This window comes from Dichomitus squalens (genome assembly GCF_000275845.1).
Source record: "Dichomitus squalens LYAD-421 SS1 unplaced genomic scaffold DICSQscaffold_44, whole genome shotgun sequence".
Lineage (NCBI taxonomy): Eukaryota > Fungi > Basidiomycota > Agaricomycetes > Polyporales > Polyporaceae > Dichomitus > Dichomitus squalens.
In genome coordinates, this window is record NW_006766926.1 from 212,656 (window position 1) to 238,248 (window position 25,593).

Below are 25,593 nucleotides of genomic sequence, written 5' to 3' on the forward strand. Positions count from 1 at the left end.
TTACTTCCTAATCATCCACCTCCTGTGGCGAGGGAGAGTACCCTATCAATCCTTTGCCAGCTCTTCAGGCCGAACACGCTGCCGTGACTGGAGCTGTCACCATCCAATCACCAACAATCCGGTGCTCCTAGCGGCCCAAATCAAGGATCTCCCGACGTAACCACCACCGACCTTCGACCGACCGCTCAACCACTCAACCCCCGTCCGTCGTTCGTTTGCCACTACCCGTCTGCAACGAACCGGGACGGATACACAAAGAAACAGCTCGCACCCCTTCCCATCGACGAGTCAGGAATGGGAACGTGCTGGCATCTCCTCAGCAACGAACTGTTCTCTTCCCGGATTCCCGGGGCTCCCCCCACGGAGGCTGAGCGGAGCGACTTCAAGTCGCCCAGACTCAGGAAGGGCATGCTCGACAAGGAGATCTACCCGGAATTGGTGAGTACCCACCCATCTTTGCTTTGTTGTGGAGATCACTCACCATGAGCCGTACGCAGGGGAAGGTCATCGAGTCGGTACTGGACGCGGCTGGATGTGAGGACCTGCGTTTCCTGGAAACCACGAACCACAAGGCGAGCGACGGGAATAGCGGGCGGAAGGAGACGTTCAACGACGCAGGCATCTACCTGGACACGCCACTTGCGCGCAATGCGACGACGTTCACGGCTCAGCACCGGAAGGGAAGCAAGATGAGCGAGAAGGAGCCGGAGACTCGGCTGCTAGGACTGCGGTCGTGGCACTGGATAGACGTCCCGGTAGAAGTGAAGGGGACGGAGAGCGAGTCCGCGTTTTACTTCAGGTCGAAGGCGAGAGGGATGGGGTCCGAAGGCGGGAAGGAAGCAGGGGAGGTTGTAGAGAAGACGGAGGAGGAGGCAGACGATGAGGTCAAAGCTGGCGACGGCAATAGGGACGGGGTGGAGGTCGTCGGAGACGGGATCGGTGCCGACAAAGACGAGGATGAGGAGGACGTCGAAGAGGATAGTAAGGTGGAAGGCGACGAAGAGGACGGCGACGACGACAACGACGACGACAACGACGACGACAACGACGACAACGAAGATGACGACGGAGGCTCCCAGGCAAGGGATGCGGACTCCAGCATGACTGAGGCGGAATCCGCCGGCGCGCCTCAGCCAGAGACCATAAAGAAGCGCGTCGAGCCGTTCATCAAGCTGTCCGGTAATGGCGGGAAAGCCCTGGGTCAGTTCGTCGAGTACACTCTCAACGTATTCAAGTACCAGCACCGCACCTTCTGCTACGCCGTCTACGTGTGCTACGACATGGCCCGCCTCCTCTTCTTCGACCGGTCTGGTGCCCACGTCTCAGAGCCGTTCAGCTGGGTGGAACCGACGTCGCTTCTGCATGAGTTCGTCTGGAAGCTTGCGAAGCTCGCGAATGCGAAATCTTTCGAAGATATGGGGCGCGACACCACAGCCAATGTGGTCGACGAAGAGACACGGAGGAGATTCCTCGACAAGGCAACCAACGCCGAACTGCCCGCTCACGTCCGGAAGGGTCTCGAGAAAGCGGCGGAGGGGAAATGTCCATTATACGAGCTCGAGATTGAATATATGCCTCCGTCGCCCGAGGAGTGGTTCCCCGACGAACCATTACCTGATGCGCCACAACCCTCACCATCTGCACCCCCTGCTCCATCTTCGTCGGCGAGCTCCGCCTCCCCGTCTGCCAGCAAAGGCAAAGCTGATTCTCCGGTCCGCAAGTTCATCGTTGGTCGCCCACACTATCGAGCGGACACCCTCGTCGGTCGGTGCACGAAGGGCTTCATGGCCTTCGACGTGACTGATGAGAATAACTGGGTACCCTGCTTCGTGAAGGACTCTTGGCGTCCGTATGTTCCAGGTCGCACACGGCCGGAACACTTGGTCTATGAGCGGCTTCAACGGAAGGGCGTGAAGCCTGAAGACGGGATCACGACGTTGATCTGCGGCGGCGACGTCGGGGGCAGTAATGCTCAGTGCACTCATGTTCAGAAGGATCTGCCATCCAAGAACAGACCGGTTCCCCGCCGTCATTATCGGATTGCTATTGCGGAGATCTGTCTGTCAATCTCCGAGTTCCGGACTTTCGGAGAACTATCCGGGATTTTTGCGGAAGCGCTGAGAGGTATGAATTTCTGTTATGTTTAAGACTTTCAGTGCTGACGGAGGGGTCGTAGCTCATCGCAAAGCGTGGGATCGCGCGGGGGTCCTTCACCGTGACATCAGCGTGGGCAACATCATGATTCGCGTTGAAAGCAACGGGGGGTGGACCGGGATTCTAATCGACTGGGATCTATCCAGATTACAATGCGAGCTTGGGCCAGGCGCAGTCGAGCCCGGCAGGACGGTGCGTCTTACCAGTTGTATCTTCCAGATTTCCTATCTCATCGGTTGTTGATATTCTAGGGGACTTGGCAGTTCATGTCGGCCATGTCTCTCAGATACCCCAGGAAACCCTACCGTCGGTCGGATGACATCGAGTCCTTTATCCACTGCTACATCTATCTCGTCTTACGCTACCACCCTACGGACACTGCCCTTCGGGGGACGATCGAGAGCCTCTTCGAAGGTTGCCTCATAGTTGGTGGCGTTATGATTGGCGGAAACGCCAAGCGCGCAATGCTCCGCAGTGGTTACTTCGACGCTGTGGTCGAGGGCAACCCACGACTTCAACAACTCCTGGACAACATTCTGTGGCACTGCAAGACGTGCTACGAGAGGATCGATTTCCGCCAGATGAATCGGCTATACGGCCCTGTCGTCGTTGCTGCCCAAAGTCAACCTGAAGCAGAGGAAGACGTTCTTACGTCGGCTGACCAAGGACCAAGGCGCGCGACGGCTCTCCGACACTCTAGCGACGAAGGGTCATCTGCCGAAGATATAGATGAGGACCCTATCCGCTCCATGTTGCGTCAGCGGCGAGAAGCGCAGGTGTCGTCCCACGAACTGTTCGAGATGGGACCGTTCTTATCCAACCCGAAGATGCTCATCAATCTGCTAGTCAAACACGCTGAGACGACGCTTAACCACCGCGATAAGGCCCCTGATCAGTTCTCCGTTAGGAAGCATCAGGAGGTCTACCGAGCACCAGACCCTCCGGCCTTGCGCGGTATCGGTAAGATTTCTACTGGTGGAACCGCCCTCTCGGATCGCACGTCCCAGGACAATCGTATTGCGATGTCTCATGACAAGGTCACGACGACTCGCCGACCGGAAATCGTCGGAATACCATCGTCCTCCAGCTCATCGAAGAAGCGAGCGCACGTCGAAGACCTGACGGACCGTGTCTGGCAGACGACGAAGGAGATGATGATGACGAAGATGGTTCTTCCGGTGTACGTCGTAGCAAGCGTATCAAGGCTGCTAAGGGCAAGGCGCCCTCAGTACAAAGCGGCACGGCCAAACGTCGCTGATCTGCCTTCGGCCTCTCGTGCTGTCGAGCGGGACCGTCGTTCCCCGCCTTATTGTCTCCTTGTCTTCTCTTTTTCTTCATTTCTGTCCGCCGTCTCGCTATTTCATCCGTCTTCCATCCGATTTTGTATTTGGTACCGTATAGTTTCGCCATGTTTCACCATGTATCGTAACACACCACGATGTCGGGAATGATCAGATGTCTTGTATGAGGCTGTCCAGAACTTGACAACTGTGGGGCGCGAACATTGTCGCGTACGTCTTGCATAGCGGGGCGGGCGACGACATCGGGGGCGAACGAAAATTCGGCTCTACCACTCGCTCTGGAGCACAGCGGGGGCATGGGACAGATGAGAGGACGAACACAAGCGTCTTCCGTCAACATCAGTAGGGATGTCACAGGCTGTCGTGACGCTATCCGCGCAGACGATTCCCGAGGTAGTTCCGATGAGGAACTTGCCCAAGGCCAGTTGTCGATATGGCCTGGATCCCCACCCATTTGGGCGTGACTTCGGCTACTTTCACGACGGGCATTGGCCAATGCCCGTCGTGTTTGTCTTGCTTTGAACAGGAAACCAGCAAACAGGGTATACTTATCAACTGCTGGACGTGACAGACCTTGAGTAGATCCTTGAGAGTTAAAGGCCCGATGCATGCTAACACGAATGCGATGCAAGTTGTAGACTGAAGTGATATATATCCATGGGAGAGGTAAAGTAAACGGGAGATAAATTGCGAACGATGTGACACTTGACATAAGCAAACCATACGACGCGAGTGCAGCCCGATAGTGACGAAAGAAGGAACCGAAGCAACACACCGAAGAAGATGCATGACCATCCATCCAGGGCCATGACGCATCCGCCGTCCGCTTCCGGCACCAGCGCGGGTGTGAGTGCAGGCGCGGGCACGAATGCGGAGTGGGACACCGTCCGTTGGGTATCATCCATAGTCGAGCCAGACTCCGCGACGAAGTAGGACTCCATATGCGAAGGGGAGAGCGGCTGCGAGAATGCAGGCGATGGCGAGTCGAGGTACGCCAACACCGACTTGGTCACGAACTCCGTTGCCTCTGGCAGGCTCGTATGCGGATTCTTCCACTTCCGCGACGGGCAATTCGTCGATGACCTCGCTGAAAACAGAGGGTTCCCTATCCGAACCGGGATGGGATGTAAGGTCGTCATGTTCTCTTTCCCCGCCTCTTGCTTCCTTCCGCCGGTCTCCCACTCCGCTTCGCTGCTGTAGGTCACCGCGTCCAGGTATGCACGGATCCAGTAGTTGCCGACCACTGATTGGCCAGTCTGAGGAGTGTGCCTGCCTCCTAGAATGCGTACTACGATGGAGTAGGGCTGGATGTGGTCGAGGGTATGCGGCTCCGTGTTCTCCCCATAGCGTCCAACTCGACAATCGTCATCGAGTGTCCAGCGATGCTGGAAGAAATTACAGTCGGCGTCGCAGGAGACGCTAGTGAGGCAGAACCCCATAGCAGGCACACCTTATCTGCCAATGCAAGACATCCCGACATTGATCCACTCACATGCAGAGCGCTCGCGACTCGTTTCATCGTACACATGGTCACAGGACCCCAAGACATAGGAAAACGATACATGACGCTACAACACAACTTGAGGAGTCAATCAGCATTCGGATGCATGCCCACAGAGCAGAACTCACCAAAGATGGGAACTGACGTCAGGTCCAGTATTAGACAACTGATTTTCCCTTCTTCATCTCCCGGTAGAGCCTGATCGCTCGCTCCCGCTCCTCTTCCATCATCGCCTTCTGCGCCATGGAAAGGACGCCGTCCTTGAGCGAGGTCGCACCCGAAGCGTTCGTCCCGCCTCCCATCGCGGCGAGCTTCTTTGCCTTCCGCGGAAGCTTCTTCAGTTCGGGCGGAGCCTGCGCGACGTCGTTCAGCCGGCGCGGCGCGGACGTGTCCACTTTCTGGAACTCCTTCGGTCCGGTCTCCTTCGCTTTCGCGCGGGCAGCCGGCCGGCCGTCCTCGTCCTCCGAGTCCTCGTCGTCCCTCGCCTGGTCCGATGTTGCGCGCGACTTGGAGGCGGCCGCTGCTGCCTTCTTGCTCCCTTGACTCGCGAGTTCCTCCTTCTTGGCCTGCCGCACACGCGCGGACGACGTCTGAATAGCTTCCTTCACCAAATGACGCATCGAGTCTTCCACCCGTCTACAGCGCATGCGTCAAACGATCTGTCAGGCCCAGCAAGGTACGAATGCGGTAGGATTCCGCGCAGACGTACCGGTTGAAGTGCGCCATCGACTCCCCAGCCATGATCCGCAACTGCGCCTTCTTCCTCCCCTCTCCTTCTCCCCCGCCCTCACTCTTCCCCGCCCCCTCGTCCCGCTTCCGCTTTTTTCGCGAGGGCCCCGCGCTCCCCTCATCGCTGTCCAGGCCTTTCCTCTTCCGCTCCGCGAATTCCTGCTGGACCTTCGCCGCGTTCAACACGCGCGCCGCGCTCTTTGGAATCTCTTCGTTTTCAATCGCCTTCTTGGCCCCCGGCGCCAGATCGCTCCCGCTATGGAAGACGGTGTGGAAAAGAGGGGCAGGGATACGATCAGACTTTTCTCAGTAGGGAGACGTCCCGAGGATAGTGGCAGCTTACATACGATTCGGTCCGCTGTTTCTCTCGCATGGAGCGTTTCGCACGTTTGTGAGGCATGTCGATAGGGTATATGCGAGTGGTTGTGGTGGTAGTGAGGTGGTGGTAGTATGCAGCAGGTCTGTTCGGCGCCTCAGATTTCCACATGCTACATAGTTTCCGCATATAGATGGATTGCGTAACACGAGGCTACCGGACCACTGATGACAACTTTCACTGTGCACACCGCTACCTCCAGCTTGATGCACCAGCACTAGGGCTACGCCAGCCCTACGCACGCCTCGAGGCCGTCTCGCATCCGTCATCCGTTGGCTGCAACCGATGTAGCCCTCACCGACAGCGTACTCACGCCAAAATTGCAACAGGCCTTTGACAACCTCCCCTGTGAACCCGAGTCGTTCTCGAACCGATTCACAGTCTGGCATCCTCATCCTCAACCATCACAACTCTTGTCATCTCTGTCTTTGAGCTCTCCTGGATCATATATCCTGCACTCTTCCATTTTCCTCACGTTCGTCCCTAACAGCTCCCAGCTTAGCAATAGGAACACGGCTCCTGCAGCGTCCGTCCAGGTTGGTGCCACCTGCTCTCACGAAAAACGGAGTTGGGCTGTCCACGGACGTCGGTCTGGCTTGTCGGGACGTCGCGCAGGCACGAGACGCGGATGTCGGCGAGGGAGCAGTGGGGTGATACATCGAGTTGATCACTCTGGTGAGTTCTGCGCTACCAGTCTTGTCGATGCCGCATGTCCCGGCCTGTCCACACTCGTGCCCTTCTTTTCTCCGCGAGACGATATCGTGAGGCATGATAGGGGATGTGGAAGGTGGATTGGCGGAAGCCGCGGCATCATCCAGGGCCCGGGTAGTAGGAGACCCGGCAAGGGGCTCGATGGGCGATTCGGCGCACCTTACACGAGATGCTTGCATGTCCTGGAAGTTAGTCTCGTGTTTATCCCAGACATGAGAGAGGACCGCGTGTTCCCCGGGCATGTTCTCCGGTGTAAGGACGAACGTTAGCCAGCAGGCGCGGTCTTGAGCAACCACATAATGTCCCGGCAGCAGAAGAAGGCGGTTCGGAGGTAGATCTATGTTCTCCGGATGTACGCTGAACGTTGAACGTTGAACGTTGAACTTTGAGCAGGATTCAACATCGTCTGGCACTGTATCGTGTATCTGTCGCGGATACGTGATAGATCGCCGTATTCGAGGGTCTGCCTCGTATTCAAGCCTTCCCGAGGAGGGTGAGGATGTGTCATGATTTCGCGCACGTCTGGTACGAAGTACAACGTAACATCCGAGCTTTCACTTTGTAAATGATTCCTCAGTGACACACACAATCGACTCCTATACAGCTTCTCTCTGCCGTTGCGCCTGTACAGAAGCAACCTGCTGCTGCCTGACAATAGCGCCGTGCGCAAAAGTCTCCGGCGAGCTCCGGCAACTAGTCTCCCTCGACGTGTGGAACCTGCGACATGACGTGCTCGGAGTCTCCATCTCCCTCGTCATAGCTCTCCTCTCCTCCACCAAAGTACTGGTCAGGCGTGATGCGTGCTCCGATAGATCCTATCGCTCTGTCGAATACTACGGAGCTGGCATGGGACGTCGTCATAGCTTGGGAAGAGGCCATGTCGACAGTTCTTTGGTTGGCCATCTGCAGGTGGATGATAAAACGGGAGACGAGGACGGTGGACACCCTACGATTTCGCATCCCGAGAGGTCGCCACATGTGGGTGTCAGTATGGGCAGGTGGTCGCTGTTAGAAAGAATATGCGCGGACATACGGGGTTGTGAAGGCGGTGAAGTAACTGCTGTTCTGTAGGCTAAATACCTCCATCTAGTAGCTTATATGTCAGTGACTGAGGATCGAGAGCATCAGAACGATACTACCGAGAGCAGAGTGAACGACAAATGCAAAGAGTTGAGAACGGCTAAAGTGCTATATCATGCTCGACGAGACTCGCTGAAAATGGCTGCGTAAACGTTACTGACAGAAAATAAATGGTCCCTGGGCACTGGATGGTCAGTATCGCCTATAACTAGTGATGCTATGCTCACCATCTAGTAAGAGCACACCAGACAACGTGCCCTTCCAATGGCTCCTGTCATAGGAGTTGTAGCGTCGCGATAATGTTAGCCATGCCACGACAACAGCGATGAGATCCGCCACAATCTGGCAGCCGCGAGATGCTATAGTGACTATGACGTCGATCGGGATGAGACGGACGTGGCAATTGTGTGATAAGTCGGGACCTACACCTGATCAGAATCAAGGCGAGTACCCTTCAGTTGAACGCCAGTAAACAAGTGGAAAACTTCTCACGCTTTCACTAGGTGAATCGGAGTGGAATCTTGTATCACACATCCAAAAGGAGGCATAATTTGGCCAGTTAGCCCAAACCCGTACCGACACTGATGCGATGGAAACTTTAGCAAGGTAGTCATCTGGGGTAGCGATATGACTGTACCAAATTCAGTCCGACAGTCACTGCGCACAACAGTGTAGTTAGCACTGAGAGATACCATACTCTACGGATGGCATGTACACGCATGCCCGTGAAAACTACGGAAACATGCGTCATTAGACCGTGCTTGGTTTGGATCGACGCAAGTGAATGCACGTACCAGCCCAGACCAAGTATAACATGTTCTCGAAAGCGAGCTGTGTTCTAGCCCCGAGTTTGCATCTATGCAAATGGATTGAAAGAGCCGAGCAATAGAGCAACTGACTAGCTTACGTCTAGGATTGTCTGAGTGCATACATCAGTAGCATTGTATCAAAGAGTGCACATACCTCCGCAGATAACTCAAACATCTCCGATGCAAGTGCGTAGGAAAAGTAGATCACAGCGAGGTACTTGTTGAGCCAGAACAGCACCGCCGCACCCGTCGGCTTTTTGCGCCAGAAGAAATGTACGTCGTCCTTGGTCGAGAGGATTGCATCCCGCAGAAAGAGAACTAGAGATCGCCGTAGAAGTATATGATTATAAACTATACTCCGGTGCCACAGGACGAGCTCACTATACCTGATGTGGCATTAGTGCAGTAATTGTTTGTGACACTGTGGTTGTGGAACAGAGTTCAGTATGCGTCCTCCAGGTATGAGAATGGCTGAACTCGCATGCTTGTGAATACCGCGACAAACTGAGCAGCTTGCGACGAAGACATGGGTGGTGGACTGGACTCAGCTCACAATGGTGGGGCCGAGGGATGAACTCCACGAAGGAAGCCTATACATATGTGTGCCAGAAGGTTCATCAGCAGAACGCCGACCCATACTCTTAGCTGCGCCGCATGTCGCAGTCACCATTCTTGTGGTACGACGATCCCTCTCACCTTGTTCAATTTATAGAACTTGAGGATGCCGTGACCATCCGAACAGAAGCGGATTTGGAGGTATTGTGGAGCCATGCCCAAAGTGCCTTCGTTGATATGCGTTGTGCGTGAGTTCCCGCTAGCAAGATTGACAACAGTCGTCTCGTGCTCGCTTATCAGCTACATTCCGCAGAGATTGCGAGACGCGAGGTCGCGCGTGTCCTTGAGCTTGGGTGCGCGTTTGATTAAACTTGAACTTCGGCACGGTATAGAACATACGACGGCGTCCCGTAACTCTCGGATGCTATTGCCGCTCGCTCGGCGAGTCGCCGCAACGCGCTAATCTGTCACAGACGCAGCTTGGAAGATGATAAGCTTCGGGCAAACGAACAGGTTTCTTTGTATACTGGCACGACTTCTTGGCACAGCGGCAGGGTGATGATACACGTCTATAGATCGGGGGCGGTCTCGATGAGCAACAGCAGCAAATGAGAAGCGACGAGCACGAAGCGGCAACGAACATGAAGATGAGCATGATGATGGTCAACGAAGCTGAAGTGGCAGATGGAAGATGTCGTAGGTCGCAGCAGAAACAAAGGGTAAAAAAAGCGATCAGACGATGGGGGTAAAAGAGAAGCGAGGGATATTCGAGTTCACAATTCCAGGCGGAGAGACACGACATATGACGACAGATGAGGCGAGGGCGAAGAACGGGACGCAGCGCGAAGGAACGGGAGGAAGGACAGGGAAGGGCCAGTCGAGGGCCCAGAACGGACAACGGACAGGACGAGCGAGCCAAACCAACCAAATACCCAAAGTTCGCCGGGGCCATAAACGAGCGTGGTGCTTGCCCGGTCGCACGCGGGCTCTCGGAGGCGACCGCGCACCGATGCGAGTGCGCGCCCGCCACCGGAGTCGCGACGATAGCAGGAGGTGGGAAGCAGACGATACACGAGATGGAGATGAGAGGGCCACCCTCCTCCGAGTCTGAATCGGCCCTCGCCGGGCCCGATTGTGCGCGCGACTTCGACGATGCGTTCGCGGCCGCTGCTACCTTCTTGCTCCCTTGGCTGGTGAGATCCTCCTTCTTGGCCTGCCGCACACGCGCGGACGACGTCTGCATCGCTTCCTTCACCAAACGACGCATAGAGTCTTCCACCCGTGTGCAGCGCATGCGTCAAACGATATGTCAGACACAGCAAAGGCACAAGACGGTACGAATGCGGTAGGATTCCGCGCAGACGTACCGATTGCAAAGTGCGCCATCGACTCCCCAGGCATGATCCGCAACTGCGTCTTCTTCCTCCCCTCTCCTTCTCCCCCCTCACTGCTCTTCCCCGCACTCCCGTCCCGTTTCCGCATCTTTCGCGACGACCCCGCGCTCCCCTCATCGCTGTCCAGGCCCTTCCTCTTCCGTTCTGCGGACTCCTGCTGGACCTTCGCCGCATTCAACGCGCGCGCCGCGCTCTTAGGAAGAGGGGCAGGAATATGATTGGACTTTTCTCAATAGGGGGACGTCCTGATAATAGTGGCAGCTTACATTCGATTCGGTCCACTTTTCCTCTCGTCATGGAGCGTTTGGCGCGTTTGTGAGGCATGTCGATAGGGTATATGCGAGAGATGGTGATAGCAATGAACAATGTTAGAGAGGCGGATTCGTGCGGCGCCCCAGACTATTCGCCCATTTCCGCATATGGACCTTGTGCATAACACGAGGCTACTAGACGCTTCTTATTAAGCGCCATAGGTCACTCAAGATTGTCCCTGTGAAGCGTGGTCGTCACAGCGATAACGTCCAGAGCTGACCACCCTAATCGTTTTCAGACCTGGTTTGACTCCCATTGTACAAGCCGCACCACCATGGATCGTCAGAAGGTGCTACTAGGTTCATACACTGATCGTCACTGCCTACGAATTGGGTTCCATGCTCCTGGTTCATCCTCATACTCACGCATCGCGACGCTCTTCATCGCTTTCGGTAACCTCTCCTGGATCATGTATCCTGTTCCATTCGCTTAGATCCATGGAGGCGGTGGTGCGCAACCGCCCCGAATCCTCGAGTTCGGGTGCCACTACGAATTTGATATGCATTATCCGGGTTGCAGGGTCCAGGTGAGAGCGCCTGAAAGTCAATCTGATCTCATCCTGATGAGAGTCTCGAGGCAAGCCCGGGCGCCAGTGCGATGAGAATGATGTGATAGTGAAGGCACGCGTTTGATCGTGCCAGTCGTCGATGTGGTGCTCGGAGCAGTCGTGCGATGCTGGCACTAACGGTGGGCCCTGTTCTTCCGCAACAAGAGCCCAGTGACAGCCGGGCGTTGTAGCGGAGCAGATACCCAGATAGACGATGTTGCACTGCACAACCCTTCCCAGTTTGTGTCGAGTGGCGTTGATCATAATCGCGACTGGTACGGGATGTGGGTTCCCCGTAAGGGGATAAGGGATAACTGACAACCGGTCAATAAGGTTGCGCGTACTGAGACTGTTCTGTAATTCCCGAACGTGAGATGGGGGAACACGGAACGGCGTGTGGCGTAGGCTCGAACTAAGCTCGATTAAAGGCTTGAGCGACGCAGAATGTGTGCCGTCGGTGGAAATGCAGATGGACTCCCACAGGACGGGACTTTGCATCCAGTTGTTCTTGTGAAGAACCAGTGCGTCTTCATCCAGGTATCCCTTCCAAAGAACCCGATTGTCTGCATCTAGCGGAACCAGGTGTCCCGTCCAAATACCACGTTCATGCGTGCGGAAGGGGATGTCAAGCACTGTGTACAGATGGCGCTTTGAATCCAGAGTCTCTTCAGAGCGCTGGAGGAGGAGACCGATATTGCGCCGAGTTGGGCCTTTCAATTGGACGCCTGACAGAATGGCAACACTAGGACCAACCGCGAGGTGGAAGAGCAGTACGTCGGCAGAGAGGCCGTAGGGCGTAAGATGAAATGTGGGCCGCCTCCTTGATCCTGCTGCGCGACGAAGACGACGCTCAGGCTAAGGATATTCAGTGAGTCACAGCACTATCCTGACGTCACGTGCAAAGAGGACTCACTGCAACATCATGCCACGACGTCCGTGAGGTGGCGGCTGCGAGCCCGACGTCATGTCCCATGAGAAAGTCCGAGGGGGAGTGGGCGAAGATGCCGTCACTGGCTGGGGGTGAGGGGCTCAGTCCCACTGAGTAGAGCGGCTCGGCCTCATGAGGTTCAAGGGTCCTCAGATCACCCCAGGCGAAGATCGAAAAATCTTGCGAGCGTTTCATGATTTCTTCTTGGAGCCTTAAGAACGCATTCCTTCCCTCGCCGTAGAGCGCAGGCATGAAGATCCCGAAGATCCCCATCAAGGAGTACGCCTCGTCCTCGGGTCGCGTCGTCTCCCGATTTGCCGCCCACGCCATGCGAGCAGCGACGCAGTAGTCACTCGGCTTCGTGTTCATCCTCAAGAGAGGGGCTGGGACCTTAGTGATGCTCTCCAGCAAAGGAGCTAGGTCTGCTTTCGACCCCAACAGTTCCCAGCTCTGCGACAGGAGCATGACGGACTCAGGTGCAATGAGCTCCTGCAGTGTCCATCCACGTCGGTGCCACTTGCTCTCCTGGAATGCGGATTTAGGCTGTTCGAGGACGTCGATCGGGCCGGTCGGGACGTCGAACAGGTACGCGAAGCAAATGTCAGCGAGGGAGTAATAGCGATACATCGAGTTGATCGTTTCGGTGAGTTCTGCGCTGCTGGTCTTGTCGATGCAGCATGTGTCGGCCCATCCATACTCGTATCCTTCTTTCTCTGCAAGGATACAGAAGTTGCGGATCTTATGCGAGACGAGATCGCGAGGCGTGATAGGAGTAGTGGGGTGGGAAGTGGTATCAAGGTTGGCGGGGGACCCGGCACTGGGCTCAGCGGGGGCTTCGGCGCACTTTGCACGAAATGCCTGGATGTCCTGGAAGGTATTCTCGTGTTCGTCCCAGACGTGAGAGAGGATCGCGTATCCCCCGGGCACACTCTCGGGTGTAGGGAAGAACTCTAGTTCGGCACAGGCAGTCTTGAGCAACCACATAGCGGGTGATCTGAGACTCGGCAGTAATCAACGGAGGTTGCAGCACGTTTCAACGCACGGTCGGACGCACCAGGATGTTGGTCATTCGATATGTTGACGACGGCGGTATATCTATGTTCCCGCGGAGAGGGAAGGCCAGCTATCGAATCCATGATTGTGAATATTGTCGCACATCATGTCGTTAAGACGGTCAGAACCACTCGAGCGCACACGACCGAAAGGCTTGGGCTTACCGAGGGATCTACAAGACGATGCTAGCTGAGGATAAGCACCTGGCGGAGAGTGAGGCTAGATATGCTCGGACATACTATACGTCTGGGGGTGTGTAGTGTCTCAAAACCCCAGAGGGGGACGGCTAGCACGCGAGGGGATAGAGTGAGTAGATAAGGGACAGTATGTACTACGTCGAGCGAATCCGAACGTCGGCGCCTAAAGCGCATGACCTAACAGGGTGGCAGGTTGTGGGATTACGCAAGCCCTCCGCTATAGCGATTTATTAGTACGTACCGGCCCCGTACCTAGTATATCACGAGTGCTCGATGGGTACCGGGTCCTGACGGTCTCGTTCGTTGTATCACCGGATCGCGCTTATCCGTCACCAATACGACTTGGAAACGACACTCGGGCAGACAAACACAGGTTTCTTTGTATACGAGCACGGGTTCTTGGCACAGCGGCAGGGTGATGATACACGTCTATAGATCGGGGGCGGTCTCGATGAGCAACAGCAGCAAATGAGAAGCGACGAGCACGAAGCGGCAACGAACATGAAGATGAGCATGATGATGGTCAACGAAGCTGAAGTGGCAGATGGAAGATGCCGTAGGTCGCAGCAAAAACAAAGGGATAAAAGAAAAGCGATCAGACGACGGGGTAAAAGAGACGCGAGGGATATTCGAGTTCACAATTCCAGGCGGAGAGACACGAGATATGAGATGAACAAGCGGACGGGCAGAAAGACGACAGATGGGGCGAGGGCGAAGAACGGGACGCAGCGCGAAGGAACGGGAGGAAGGACAGGGAAGGGCCAGTCGGGGGCCCAGAACGGACAACGGACAGGACGAGCGAGCCAAACCAACCAAATACCCAAAGTTCGCCGGGGCCGGGAACGAGCGTGGTGCTTGCCCGGTCGCACGCGGGCTCTCGGAGGCGACCGCGCACAGATGCGAGTGCGCGCCCGCCACCGGAGTCGCGACGATAGCAGGAGGTGGGAAGTAGACGATACACGAGATGGAGATGAGAGCGCGATAGGGGAGATGATGGACACATAGGTAGATGGGCGGATGGAGTCATTGGGGAACGGATGGATGGACGCCGGGGGTGGGATGGGATGGGAGATTGTGCGGAGGTTACGACGGGAAGCATTGTGTCCTGGTTCGGCGGGAGTGTAAAAGCGCATGATGAACGGACCAAGGGCGTAGGGAGCAAGACGAAAAGGAGAGATAGCAGTTGGATCTGATGATGTTCATGTGAACGTTCGTATCGCAAAAGGAGACAAGGGAGGTAGTACACAGACGCAGACGGTCAATGGTCCAAGAAAGCACTGGCGCAGAACACATATGAACAGGCGAACGGAACAAAACCGAAGCAAAGGAGAGGAAAGGCGAGTCGATGAGGTCTCGTGCGCGCGCTCTAGCGCGCCGTTTTTTGGCCCGTCGGGCAGTCCCGACCATCCACGCCAGCCGTCGTCGACCGACGAGGGGCGCGCGACGATCAGTTCGACGGCTGCTTCGTCATGGACGGGATCGACAGCATCGGCAGCTGCCCGCGCGACAGCGAGCCGATGTTCGGCACGTCCTCCCTGCGCCCGTTGAGCGCGGCGCCCCCGACCAAGCCCGAGCCCGACGCGCCCCCTACACCGCGCGGGGCGAGCCCGCTCCCGCTGCGCGGGCGCGTCTGCGGCCAGCTGGTGAGCCCGTAGCCCAGCGGCGCGCTGTCGCTCCGCGCGCGGCTCGTCTTCTTCATCGTCGACGACCCGGACGGCCCGCCGTCGATCGAGCTCTGCGGCATCGAGATCGAGCCGGACCCGGGGGCGGTGCGCTGGCGCTTCGTGCCGACGCGCTCGTCGTAGTCCATCGGGCTCGGCGAGGGGGGGAGCGGGGTCCCCATCGGGTTGTCGTACCGCGCTGTGCTGACGCCGTGGATGCCGTGGTGCTGGCTGTGCTGGTGGTGCGGCTGCTGGTGGTGCGGGTGGTGGGAGTGGGCGTGGTGCATGCCGTCGTAGGACGGTATGTGCTGGTACGAGTGCTGCCGCGACAGCGTGTGAGGCGTGTGCGTGTGCGAGGGGAACTCGGGGGCCGTCGGGCTCGAGCCTGGGCTGATCGAGTGGAGCGAGTGCAGGCTGCCCGTCTGGAGCGACGACAGCGATGAGAAATGCGAAGGCGGCGGGGCTGAGCTCTGTGGGGACGTCACGTAAATGTTCGGACTCTCGCCCGGGTCTAGAATGTCGGTGGGGAACGGCACTGGCACTGCGTTCACACGACCAATCAGCGAACCTAATCCCTCATAGACTGTAGTGTTGTGACACTCACTGCCGCATGTTTTGACCATGACATCGTACATCGCCTTCGTGACGGAGGCGAGACGGTCAACCTTCTGGCGCTCTTGCTGGAAGGCTAATACCAGCCGACGGTTGTCCTCCCGCATCTGCGAGAGCTGCGCAGCCACCTCGCCGGGAAGCTCGACGCGATGCTTCAGAGACGGATCAGGCTCGAGTGCCTTACGCTTGATCTCCTCGAGGAGGTCGGGGCGTCCGCGCAGGAACTTGTGATGAGAGAACTCCCATGTCTGCACCTCGGCCGACGTGCGTTGTGCGCGAGGAGTCTGCGAGGCCCCGATTGAGTTTAGGTCATTGTCGCATCAAGCAAAATGACCCTTACGCGGTTAATCTTGTGGAAGCCGTACATGTTCAACTGTCGCACAAAGCTGGAGAACTACATGTATGGTTAGTCGGATCCCGGCGCTGTTAGGAGGGCTTTGCTCACGTTGTTGTGTTTGAAGTGCGAGCCGAGGATCGTACGGCTGAATTCGCCAACATTGGAGACGACGAAACTACCAAGACCGTTTGAATTCGTTCACAACACACGAGGAAATTCTCGGAAGGTACCTGGTCCCGTGTTCTGTCCAGTTGATGAACTGGGAGGATTTTGGGTCGTTGATCATCCTATGCACATACGTCATCAGAGTTAGCTCGTGAACGCATGGACCGAAGGCGCCGAAGTTATGTATAACTAAGAACTAGGCCGATCGTGGCTGAATAGGTTCCAAGACGACGGAACACAGGTCCGACAGCGATCTGGAACTTCCAACGAGCATGCCTCAAATCTCCTGCAACGCGATCGACGGGAGTAGCTAGAATCGAGATGCCATACAGGGCACGAAGGCTTCCATCCGCGAGCTTCCTAGGCGAAGAAGAAATAGCCGCTTCGCTCAGAACAGCTGCTACGTGCACCCCCACACGACGCGACGGAGACGCCTTCCCCGCTCGGCGGCTGACACAGGCAACGCAACCACGAGTGTCCGACCTCTCCCATGACCTGCGCCGCAATGCAACGCAGCGGATTGCAACGATTCATTTACCAATCCGGAGTTCCTTACCCATGGCCCTACGGCATCCAGGCACTCTATGAAGGCCGCGCCCAAGGCGGAGTGCTGGTCAGGCAGCATCGTGGCCGCGGGAAGAAGACGGTTGCAGCTCCGTCGGAAGCGAATAGGAAGCCAGCGCTTCTATTGGCGCCCACGCAGGCGATCGCGTCGCCACTCGCGCGCCGTCCCGCGTCACCAGCGGGCACTCGCGCTCAGCTCCAACGGCGCGCCCATCGCGCTCGCGGAGCGAGGCCCGCGCCGCCCAGCGCGTATCACACACAGTCGCACGGAACATCACGAAGAAGCAGCGGGAAGGACGGGAGGAGCGGGCGGTGTACTCACTGGTAGAGCTTCGTGACGAAGTTGTTGGTGCCGAGCGGCTTGTTGAGGACGCCCAGGGAGGGTGGTCCGCCTGTGTGCAGCGTGGTGGCGGGCGCGGGCAGCTGACCCTCCATCGGCTTCATCTGCTCGTCCTGCTCGCCGCCCGAGTTGCTCCCGTCGATCGGGCTGCCCTCCGCGTCCATCTGGTAGGACATGTCTACCTCGTCGTACATCGCGCTGTTCGGGTTGTCGCCCATGTCGTACTGGGTCTCCTCGACGGAGGTCGCGAGCGGGGCGAGGGTGGTGTAGCTGCGCTTGCGCGGGACGGACTTCTCGGACGAGGAGGAGGAGCGCGAGCTGGTGAGGCGCTTGCCGTAGCCGTCGTAGTGCTCGTCGTAGCGCACGCCGTGGTCGGGCGCGGCGAACTGGAACGGCTGCTGGATGTGGGGATGGTGGGCGTGGTGCGGGTGGTGATGCGCGACGAGGCTGTTTCCGGACGGGCTAATGGGCGTGATCGGGGATACGTGCGAGCTCGCGTGCGTGGAGGGGTGGGGCGAGGGGTTGATCGGAGAGAGATTGGTGGGGGAGGTGACGGAGAGCGAAGAGAGGTTGAGGGAGAGCGCGGTCTTGTCGCCGGGCCTATCGCTGAGTTGTTCAGACATGCTAGACTGACCTGACTGGGACGAGGGAGGGGGGAAGTAGGACGGATAGGACTGGTCGTTGAGGGAAGACGCGGGCGAGGAGGGCGAAGGGAAGGACGACTGGTTCTGGGGAGGGGGGAGGAGATGGGAGGGGGACTGCTGGGACCATTGCTGGTTCTGGGACGGCTGCTGCTGGGAGTAGGGACCGTCTGCAGAGGACATGGTGTGCGAGAAGTGCGAGGGGGTGCTGTCCATGAGAATGAGAGGGGGCAATCAGGCGATCAGCAAGCAGCCGCGAACCAGGCGGGAGGAGGACGGTGTGGGAGAGGCGCGCAGAGGAGTCAGACGGGGGACATGCGACGACGCTGGGCCGCTCGCGAGGACGGTGGGCGGGAGCGGCGGGCGACGGGGGGCGGGGCGAGGACAGCGAGGGCAGGGCTGAGCCGGGGAGAGCTGGCCAGAGAAGAGGGAGAGGAGGATGCGGGAGCGAGCGCGTCGGATGGACATAAATCTAGATTTGAGGGTGTCCGAGTCTGACTGCCATAAGTAAGTATGCGCCATCAACTGCAGCCCACGGCCGCGACCATCCACCTGCTCAGCCCCTCCTGTTATGTTATTCGCCCGTAAAACATACCCTCTCTCCGCAGGCCGCCTCCCACATTCCCCGCATGCGAGCCCTTCTTCCGTCGCTCGTCCGCCGTCCGATAGCCAGCCATCGCACCGACGAGCTCGGTTCTAGCACGGCCCTTCTCTGTCACCCCGCCCGTGGGTCACCCCGCCCGTGGACGGAAGCACCGTCCCCTTTCTCACACTCCAGCCAAATACCACATCTCCAATCACCAGTCCCAGTCCCTCACCCCATCCCCGCGGCAAGCACCGCAGCCCCCATGCCGCCCGACACTGCTCGTTTATCTACCGTATAGAGTCCCCTGATACTTACCTTTACTTACACCCATATGTCGCACCGTATGTTCTCACAGTGCCCCCGGCTATACAGACCATCGCCCCATCAACTGATTGAGACACGCCCCTCCGAGCCCGGCCCATCCCTCGTCCTCACCATCCCGGCGTGCACGCACGCCCTGCCCACACGCCCTGCCCACACGCCTGCTGCCAAGTCTCCCTCGAATCAGCGATGACAGATCCCAAGTCTGCTCTCCTCGTGATGCCCCATCTTGCCGCCTCGGACCCCACCCGCCCGGCGTCCGTCCATCCTCGTCCACACCCTCAATATTGTGGCCTCTCAAGCGCGTCGGCGGCAGCGATCCGCGAGATGGCCGTCGCATAAAAGCCGGGTGCCGCACTCCATCCTCGACGAAACGAGCCCCGGCCGTGTGTTTGGATTTGAGCGAGCACTGGGACCCTGTACGTACGTATCTGGGCTATCTGGATCCTTGGCGCGCTGCACGGGGATACCCGGCCCTCGGCTTTTGCTTTGATCCCCCGAGATCTCTGCGCAAGAGACGACATATCGCGCCAAACCTTCTCACCGGCCGGCGGCAGCTACGCGCCCGGAGTCGTGCACCCAGAAATCTCCGCCCGCGCACGATACAATCACTCGACCTGGCCCCGCGGGCACGTCTTCGCTGCCAACCCCCCAAGTCCGCAACTTTCCCTCGCGCCCGGCGGAAGCTGACGGTGGAAGGCCTCGCAGGCGGCACTCGTGACGTTGTGCGGGGGCGGGTGACAGGGCACCTGCTAAAGATGTGCGCCTCCGACCGTCCGCTCGGGCTCGCCCACGCTCGCCATTCGACCGCGCTCGCAAGCGGCCGACATCTGCATCTACATGTACATCTGCGCGCGTTCACGAGTCGAACGAACTGCCTGAGACCGGGCCTTGTCTCCTCCGACGTTACAGGCCGTCGACGGCCTGACGGCGCGTCGACGCTCAGCTCGCGCGGACGTCCAGATCTTCCGCCGCTCATGATCGCCCTTGCTTATTGCGCGCGTAGCTGGCGTCCGCACCCCCAGCGTGCACATCGCATCCCAGTCCATTCCCGCGAACTCCTCGCTGTCTCTCGTACTCGGCCAATTCAGCCCACTTGCATCCTCGTCGTCCGAGCGGGTGGCCCTGGTGATCTGCAGCGTTCGCTTCGAGTAGGGCATCAGGAGCTCCGAACGCCAGGTTCGGAGAACGGGTCACCCAGGGACGGAAGCGCAAAGCGGTTTGACTGCACCCGTCCTTGAGCTTGCAGCCACATCTGCAACACCGGAGCCGGAGCGCTCGTCCATCCGCTGAGCATCGCGGCTTCGCCGCTTCTGCCCATATTGCGTGGGTGCAGGCGGCTGATTAGACTTTATCGCAGGCGCGCGAAGGCTGCAGGCGAGGGCCCGGGCGACGAGGGGCGAGCCGCTCAGGCTCCGAGCGTCGTCTCGCAACGGCCGAGCGCGAGCGACGGCGGTCGCGACGAGAGGACAACGTCGGCATGCCACGCGCGCGTATCGTCACGAGAACGGTCGCAAGGCCTGTCTCACCGTCGCTTCGGGTGGGGGGATCGGTGGCTCTGCGAGCCTAAACTTGTCGGGCTAACCGCGAACGGCAGCGGAGAAGTCGTGGCGTTGTTGCGAGGAGACGCGGCCGACGCCAGCGCGATAGCCACAGCGGCCGCTATGCTGGTTTCGGCGCGGCCCGCGGCCACGGGTTTGGTTAGTTGGTTGGGGTGGTCGGCGCCTCGTGAAACCAGCAGCGGGCGTCGCGGTGACAGGCCGAGGGGTCGTGCACCAGTCGCATCTTGCTGGGTGCAATGTCCAGCTCCGATGAGGATGCTGCTGGTTGATGCATTGACGCGTGAGAAAGCCGACTTGACTGCACAAGAGAACCTCCGCCGACAAGTGAATGCCCTGTTTGTTCCATGCAAGACAGCTCAGCGTGTATCACGCTCCTCTGATTGCTTCCGTACTGCATGCAGCCATGGTACTGAATACTGTCGGGCACGTTCCGCTATCGACGGCGAAGACGCCTACGAAACATGTCATCAGCAAACATATACGCACACAAACACACGAGCGCCCGGAAAGTTTTGACCGCATGACCGTGTCCTCGGCACGGTGTGAATGCCAACTGCGGCTGCGAACAGTGACAGCCAAAGGTCCATCAGCGTACGCTTTACAGCATATTCCACGCTCACGAGGTCGTCGAGCGACAGGCCCGACCCGGGGAATATTGCCTCCCTGGGGTGCAAGAGGGGGCCGCATCGCAACATTTCGACAAGGCAGAACGTTCGACCTCTGAAGCGTTGTGCTGAGCTCCCCATCTCAATGAGTGATTTTAGGGTAGGATCTCAAGCTCATAATTACCGAAGCATCATGCTGTGATGCGGCGTCGAGCTTCGACGTTCGTTGCTTTGCTGCTTTGGGCTAGCGAGAGATAACCATTGAGATGCACGCGCGGCTAAGGGCCTTCGAGGTTCGACGCTGGAATCATTCGCGAGGAACAACGTTCGCGTTAGCTTCGAGGCGTTTGATGCGCCACCCCGCCCGACCCTCGGCGGGCTAGACTGAGACCCACGCGGCCTGACGTGTTGCGTGCTTGCGTCATATGTACTCAGCAAGGGTATGGAGACATGCGAAGTGGCGAATAGCACTTCAAGTATTGAGCACTGACTGGAATTCGATGCTATCTACATGGTTTGAACCTGCCCACCAATATGAATCCTGCGAGGGAATGTCTGAAGACACCGATTACAGGCGCATTCATCATCTAAGTATGTGTAATGGCTACATACATTGCTGGATTGTCGCAGACCAATAGAGGATCAAAGTGTACCCGCCGTGACCCGGCATCATTTGGCAACTCTGATGTCGAGACCGAATGATGCGTGCAAGGAAGTGCAAGGTCGATCGTGATAGCGCCAAACAACATTCAGCATGACGGGACCGAGCCGGATTGTTTTCTATGTGTATACAGTCCGTGAGTGAGGAAATTATCTGGGCCGAATATGATGCTTGTGCTGACATGTAGGCAATGCCGGTTGTACAGATCCTTTTAGTAACAGAGTAAGGTCGGCCCAAGCTATGAAGTGGAAGCTACAGCTCTTCCGCCGACGGAGAGGAGATTGCAAACATCAGACAGAAGAGATCAATGAGGATCATGAGGCCAGCGGAGAGACGCGCCCGTTATGGAAGGTCGCCGCTACGCGGTGCCAGACTAGGGTGCAGATGCGTCTCATGATGTGCGGAGAGAGACTGTTGGGAAACACGTGTGCTGCAAAAGTGTGGGTCCAAAGGTCGGTCGGGACTCCTGCGAAGAATGTCTGATCTGGAACGGGACACGCGTGTTGTGGCATATTACACGCTTCCACTGTGGTCCAGTGGCATCATCGATGCTGACTGGGACTGGGGGTGCGATCAATGGATGGATTGATGCTGGCAGCCGAACCAATGGTAAAGCATTCGACAATGTCAGCACGAGTCTTGAATGAGGGGCTTGACCTGTGCGAAGATCCCGCTAGCACGCTGATGCGGGTGAAGAACAACAAGAGCCCGTGAAGAGCCGAGCGTTCAGTATGCCGATACACGGTGTGGCCAGCCGCCACAATCCTCCAGCGACGATCCTCCAGCGTCCCGTGAACGATCTAGACCTATTAGTGCAGAACGTTCATTCATTTGCATTCATGCCGGCTCCGCATGGCAAGGCATCCCTGCTTGCGCGTCTACAGATTACATGGGTCGGGCACCACGCCTCCCCGACCCTGACAGTCGCGATGGTGGACGAATGGCAAGGTGACGATAAACTGCTTCAAGCAGGCGCGCTGTCCCACAGTCGTCCTGCGTGACCTCCTCTGCGGTATGCTTCGGAAGTTCGTCCTTCCCTTCCGCTTGATTTTGATGCGGGTTTCTCCGAGCGCGAGCAGCACCAGGAACATGCAGATGGGAGAACGAAGACGTCGAGCACACCACGCTTGCGAACCGTGCATTCGATGTGCGATCCCGACGGTGATGTACCTGCCCCTCGATCCGCTTTGATTACAGGGTTCGAGACAGAAGCATGCAGAGGACGCCGAAGAGGGCTCCGACGGCCCAATGGGGAAAACACACACGGATATGAAGGGGAATAGAACTCACCGAAGGCGGCCGGTGCTGGGAGGAGAGCATGCTGCAGATGGCAGCAGGGAAGCGGAGCTGCAGAGAGTGCAGATCGGCTGCAATCTCTGTTTGGCTGCGTGCGATCGCGAGCTGGGGAGCTGTCTTAGTCTATCACTAATCCTTCCTTCCCGCGGTCAGATGGTTCCGTGAGCTTCTGCGTTCTCATCGAGCACACTCGCTGCCTCGTCTCGTCTTGAGTCCTTTCCTTATCAGCATCAACCGTGACTAGCTCGTTAGATCCTGGCACGAGACTCCGTCTTTTCATGCTGCACAGGGTACCGATTAGCCGGACCATAGGCCCATGAGGACACGATCTTCCAGCTAGCTTGACGGAAAGAGGCGAATACGTTTGTCAGACTAGCATGCAGCAAGCGTATGTACGAGCCTAGATGAAGGGAGGTGAGATACTCAATCACGCTGAGCTTCGCGCGCAGAGAGCTTGTCCAACATACCATAGAGAGAACAAGGAGTCATCGGATATCCCCGGATGTGCAGCCCTTCCGAGCGAGAGGCGAAAGAGGTACAATGGAATTCCCGCGAGCCTTACGTACCTGGGCGGAGGGTGAGTACACACGAGGCAGCACTACTTAGCTGCCGCGGCGCCGTACAGAGTGTATGAGGTAAAGCGTACGTCATCCTCCGAACAAATACCGGCAATATATAACAACTTAATGGCGTTTGTCCGAGACATCCGAGATGCGAGGCGCTGTATGGCCTAGGCTGCAAAAACAGGTGGGTGCGAGACATACAGACCGGAGGAGATTATGGTGGGATCCTTTGAGCAGGTGATGCTCACGTATACGTGATGTTCTGCGTTCAATCATCCCAATGCGTTGGAGTGCCAGTGAGAGATTGGGGACACGACTCAACGAGAATCTAGTTTGCAAGGCTAGCCAACCTCGATGTCTGCTGAGCGCCCCGGTAGATCAAATACACATAATCACAGCAGCCGCACCTCCCCAGGCGGTCGCGTACAAAGGACGGATGGGTCAGATCAGGAACATCGACCTCCTGAAAGAGAAATGGGCGCTCCTGAAGTGAACCCGACGATGAGGTAACTCGAGCGATGCCGACAAGCGAAGCGGGCGGGGTGCGTCTGCTGACAGACATACGGGCACCCTAGAAGGCATGTTGCAATACCAAGTGGTTGCCTAGTGTCACCTAGACTCGGGAGTTGTACGACCGGAATCATAGCGGACGTACACGTTGTTCATCGATACGCCTTTGGTGACTACCCGTGTGGTCGATCTACGCCTGGCGATCACGTTAGTAAATCACGCGTTCCCGAGTTGCTCGTAAGATTGTGCTTACTTGTGAGTTTTGAGTGCGGGGCTCTGCGGAGTCCACTCAGCGGAGCAGGTAAGACAGGCTACCGTGCAGCCTCCCCCGCCTCGCGACGCGCCTGAGAATTTTGCATCGAATGAAGGTCATCCCTCTTCCTTACCATCTTCTCAAGCGCTCGCTACGCGGGACCTGCACTGCCGACGGCCATTGACGTGAGACATTTGTTGTCTTCGGTCCTGGCGCCGTGTGCAGGCTTCGTCAGACCTGTATCTCAACACTAGAGCGCGCATCGGTGGTCCTCGGAGATACTAGATGTGAGCCAGAGAGTCCACAGCGAGATGGTCCGCGGTACTACGCGCAACGTGCCGATCTTCCATGTCTTGTCTGGAGGCGCTGTTTCCAAACGTATGGCCCCATTGGTTATGTTTTCGACTGTGCGCCAGTCCACGCCGACAGTAGTTGTAAGTTGCCAGGGTTAGCTGTCATGTAACATGGACCATTCGGGCAAGGCAAGGGTCTCGCATCTTGGAAGTCGGAACGTTTAGACGTTATGGTAGACTTCTGTCAGATGCGGGCGCGGGCTGACCTGGTGATGCGCACGTTGCGCGTCCTGATTTCTACCACCATCGTACTACGTCCACTGGGAAGGAGTCTCGAGATCAGAATGGAGAGTTGCCGGGCTCTTCGCTCTGTCGGCGCACCTCGTGGTTGGGGGGTATATGGGATCCCAAGCAATGGTCCATCTGATGTGTTTCGTTTGACATTGCCGGCGGCGAGTGTGGTAAGCATCAGGATAGGAATGGAACTGATGAACCATGGCGTTATACGCCCCCGGGAGCGCCACCAGCGAGATTGATGTCAGCCTACGCAGGCACTGTGGACGCAGTCGGGATGAAAATTTGCTGACCGCGGTGAGTAGGTGTGGGGCTTACCTGCGCGCAATCGCCGTGATGACGCCAAAACGAAGATTTGGGTGCCTAGAAATGGCACCATGATAGGAAGCCCTGAAACCATAAGTACATCGAACCGCGCTCTATATGCCGCAGTAGAGAGAATGTAGTGCGGACGATTGCACGATTAAACTCGGGGCGCGGCTGTTGAATGACAGCTTCCGACATCGGCAATGATGAGATCAGCGCACTCTTGCAAGCCACTAGCCGGCGTGCGGGATCACGTCCGCAGATTGTGGCCGGAGACATTGGTTTAGTTTGTTATGCTGCTCCGGGAAGGAAGGAAATGTCGTAACAGACCATGCCGACGTGCGAATGCAACCCGCACGACGATCTTCTGCGCGAA

The 25,593-nt window shown here is 57.6% G+C and overlaps 6 protein-coding genes across 6 annotated transcripts; 1 reads left to right on the forward strand and 5 right to left on the reverse strand.

The window, feature by feature from the left end:
- Positions 1-294: 294 nt before the first annotated feature.
- On the forward strand, positions 295-4,388 carry DICSQDRAFT_173331 (uncharacterized protein; the record flags this gene model as incomplete). Its single annotated transcript, XM_007369147.1, has 5 exons — positions 295-438; positions 498-2,124; positions 2,177-2,346; positions 2,406-3,334; positions 4,259-4,388. 5 exons carry the CDS (start codon positions 295-297, stop codon positions 4,386-4,388), a joined length of 3,000 nt encoding a protein of 999 aa, XP_007369209.1.
- Positions 4,389-5,114: 726 nt separating this feature from the next.
- DICSQDRAFT_157021 (uncharacterized protein) lies at positions 5,115-6,085 on the reverse strand (the record flags this gene model as incomplete). Its single annotated transcript, XM_007369148.1, has 3 exons — positions 5,115-5,592; positions 5,666-5,941; positions 6,033-6,085. The coding sequence occupies 3 exons, from the start codon at positions 6,083-6,085 to the stop codon at positions 5,115-5,117; spliced, it is 807 nt and encodes a 268-aa protein (XP_007369210.1).
- A 3,640-nt stretch (positions 6,086-9,725) lies between these two features.
- DICSQDRAFT_139747 (uncharacterized protein) lies at positions 9,726-10,644 on the reverse strand (the record flags this gene model as incomplete). Its single annotated transcript, XM_007369149.1, has 1 exon — positions 9,726-10,644. A coding segment is annotated over exon 1 (505 nt), but the record flags the coding sequence as incomplete, so codon positions are not given.
- A 562-nt stretch (positions 10,645-11,206) lies between these two features.
- On the reverse strand, positions 11,207-13,499 carry DICSQDRAFT_139748 (uncharacterized protein). Its single transcript, XM_007369150.1, has 3 exons — positions 13,452-13,499; positions 12,383-13,391; positions 11,207-12,324 (listed from the first exon to the last, which is right to left on the reverse strand). Exons 2-3 carry the CDS (start codon positions 13,379-13,381, stop codon positions 11,284-11,286), a joined length of 2,040 nt encoding a protein of 679 aa, XP_007369212.1. The 5' UTR covers positions 13,382-13,391; positions 13,452-13,499; the 3' UTR covers positions 11,207-11,283.
- A 510-nt stretch (positions 13,500-14,009) lies between these two features.
- Positions 14,010-18,054, reverse strand: DICSQDRAFT_139749 (uncharacterized protein). The gene is made up of 6 exons (XM_007369151.1): positions 17,309-18,054; positions 16,488-16,544; positions 16,366-16,432; positions 16,261-16,314; positions 15,913-16,204; positions 14,010-15,849 (listed from the first exon to the last, which is right to left on the reverse strand). Exons 1-6 carry the CDS (start codon positions 17,947-17,949, stop codon positions 15,095-15,097), a joined length of 1,866 nt encoding a protein of 621 aa, XP_007369213.1. The 5' UTR covers positions 17,950-18,054; the 3' UTR covers positions 14,010-15,094.
- Positions 18,055-19,466: 1,412 nt separating this feature from the next.
- Positions 19,467-20,780, reverse strand: DICSQDRAFT_157024 (uncharacterized protein; the record flags this gene model as incomplete). Its single annotated transcript, XM_007369152.1, has 1 exon — positions 19,467-20,780. A coding segment is annotated over exon 1 (387 nt), but the record flags the coding sequence as incomplete, so codon positions are not given.
- Positions 20,781-25,593: the final 4,813 nt, after the last annotated feature.

Excerpts from the sequence above, each read along its gene's own strand:
- DICSQDRAFT_139748 (XM_007369150.1), bottom strand. The coding sequence starts at position 13,381 with ATGTGGTTGCTCAAGACTGCCTGTGCCGAACTAGAGTTCTTCCCTACA. Across the intron at positions 12,325-12,382 it reads CGTCGTGGCATGATGTTGCA|CCTGAGCGTCGTCTTCGTCG; the intron begins GTGAGTCCTCTT and ends GAATATCCTTAG.
- DICSQDRAFT_139749 (XM_007369151.1), bottom strand. The coding sequence starts at position 17,949 with ATGTCTGAACAACTCAGCGATAGGCCCGGCGACAAGACCGCGCTCTCC. Across the intron at positions 16,545-17,308 it reads TTCGTCACGAAGCTCTACCA|GATGATCAACGACCCAAAAT; the intron begins GTGAGTACACCG and ends GTATGTGCATAG. Across the intron at positions 15,850-15,912 it reads CATGGTCAAAACATGCGGCA|TGCCAGTGCCGTTCCCCACC; the intron begins GTGAGTGTCACA and ends GTGTGAACGCAG.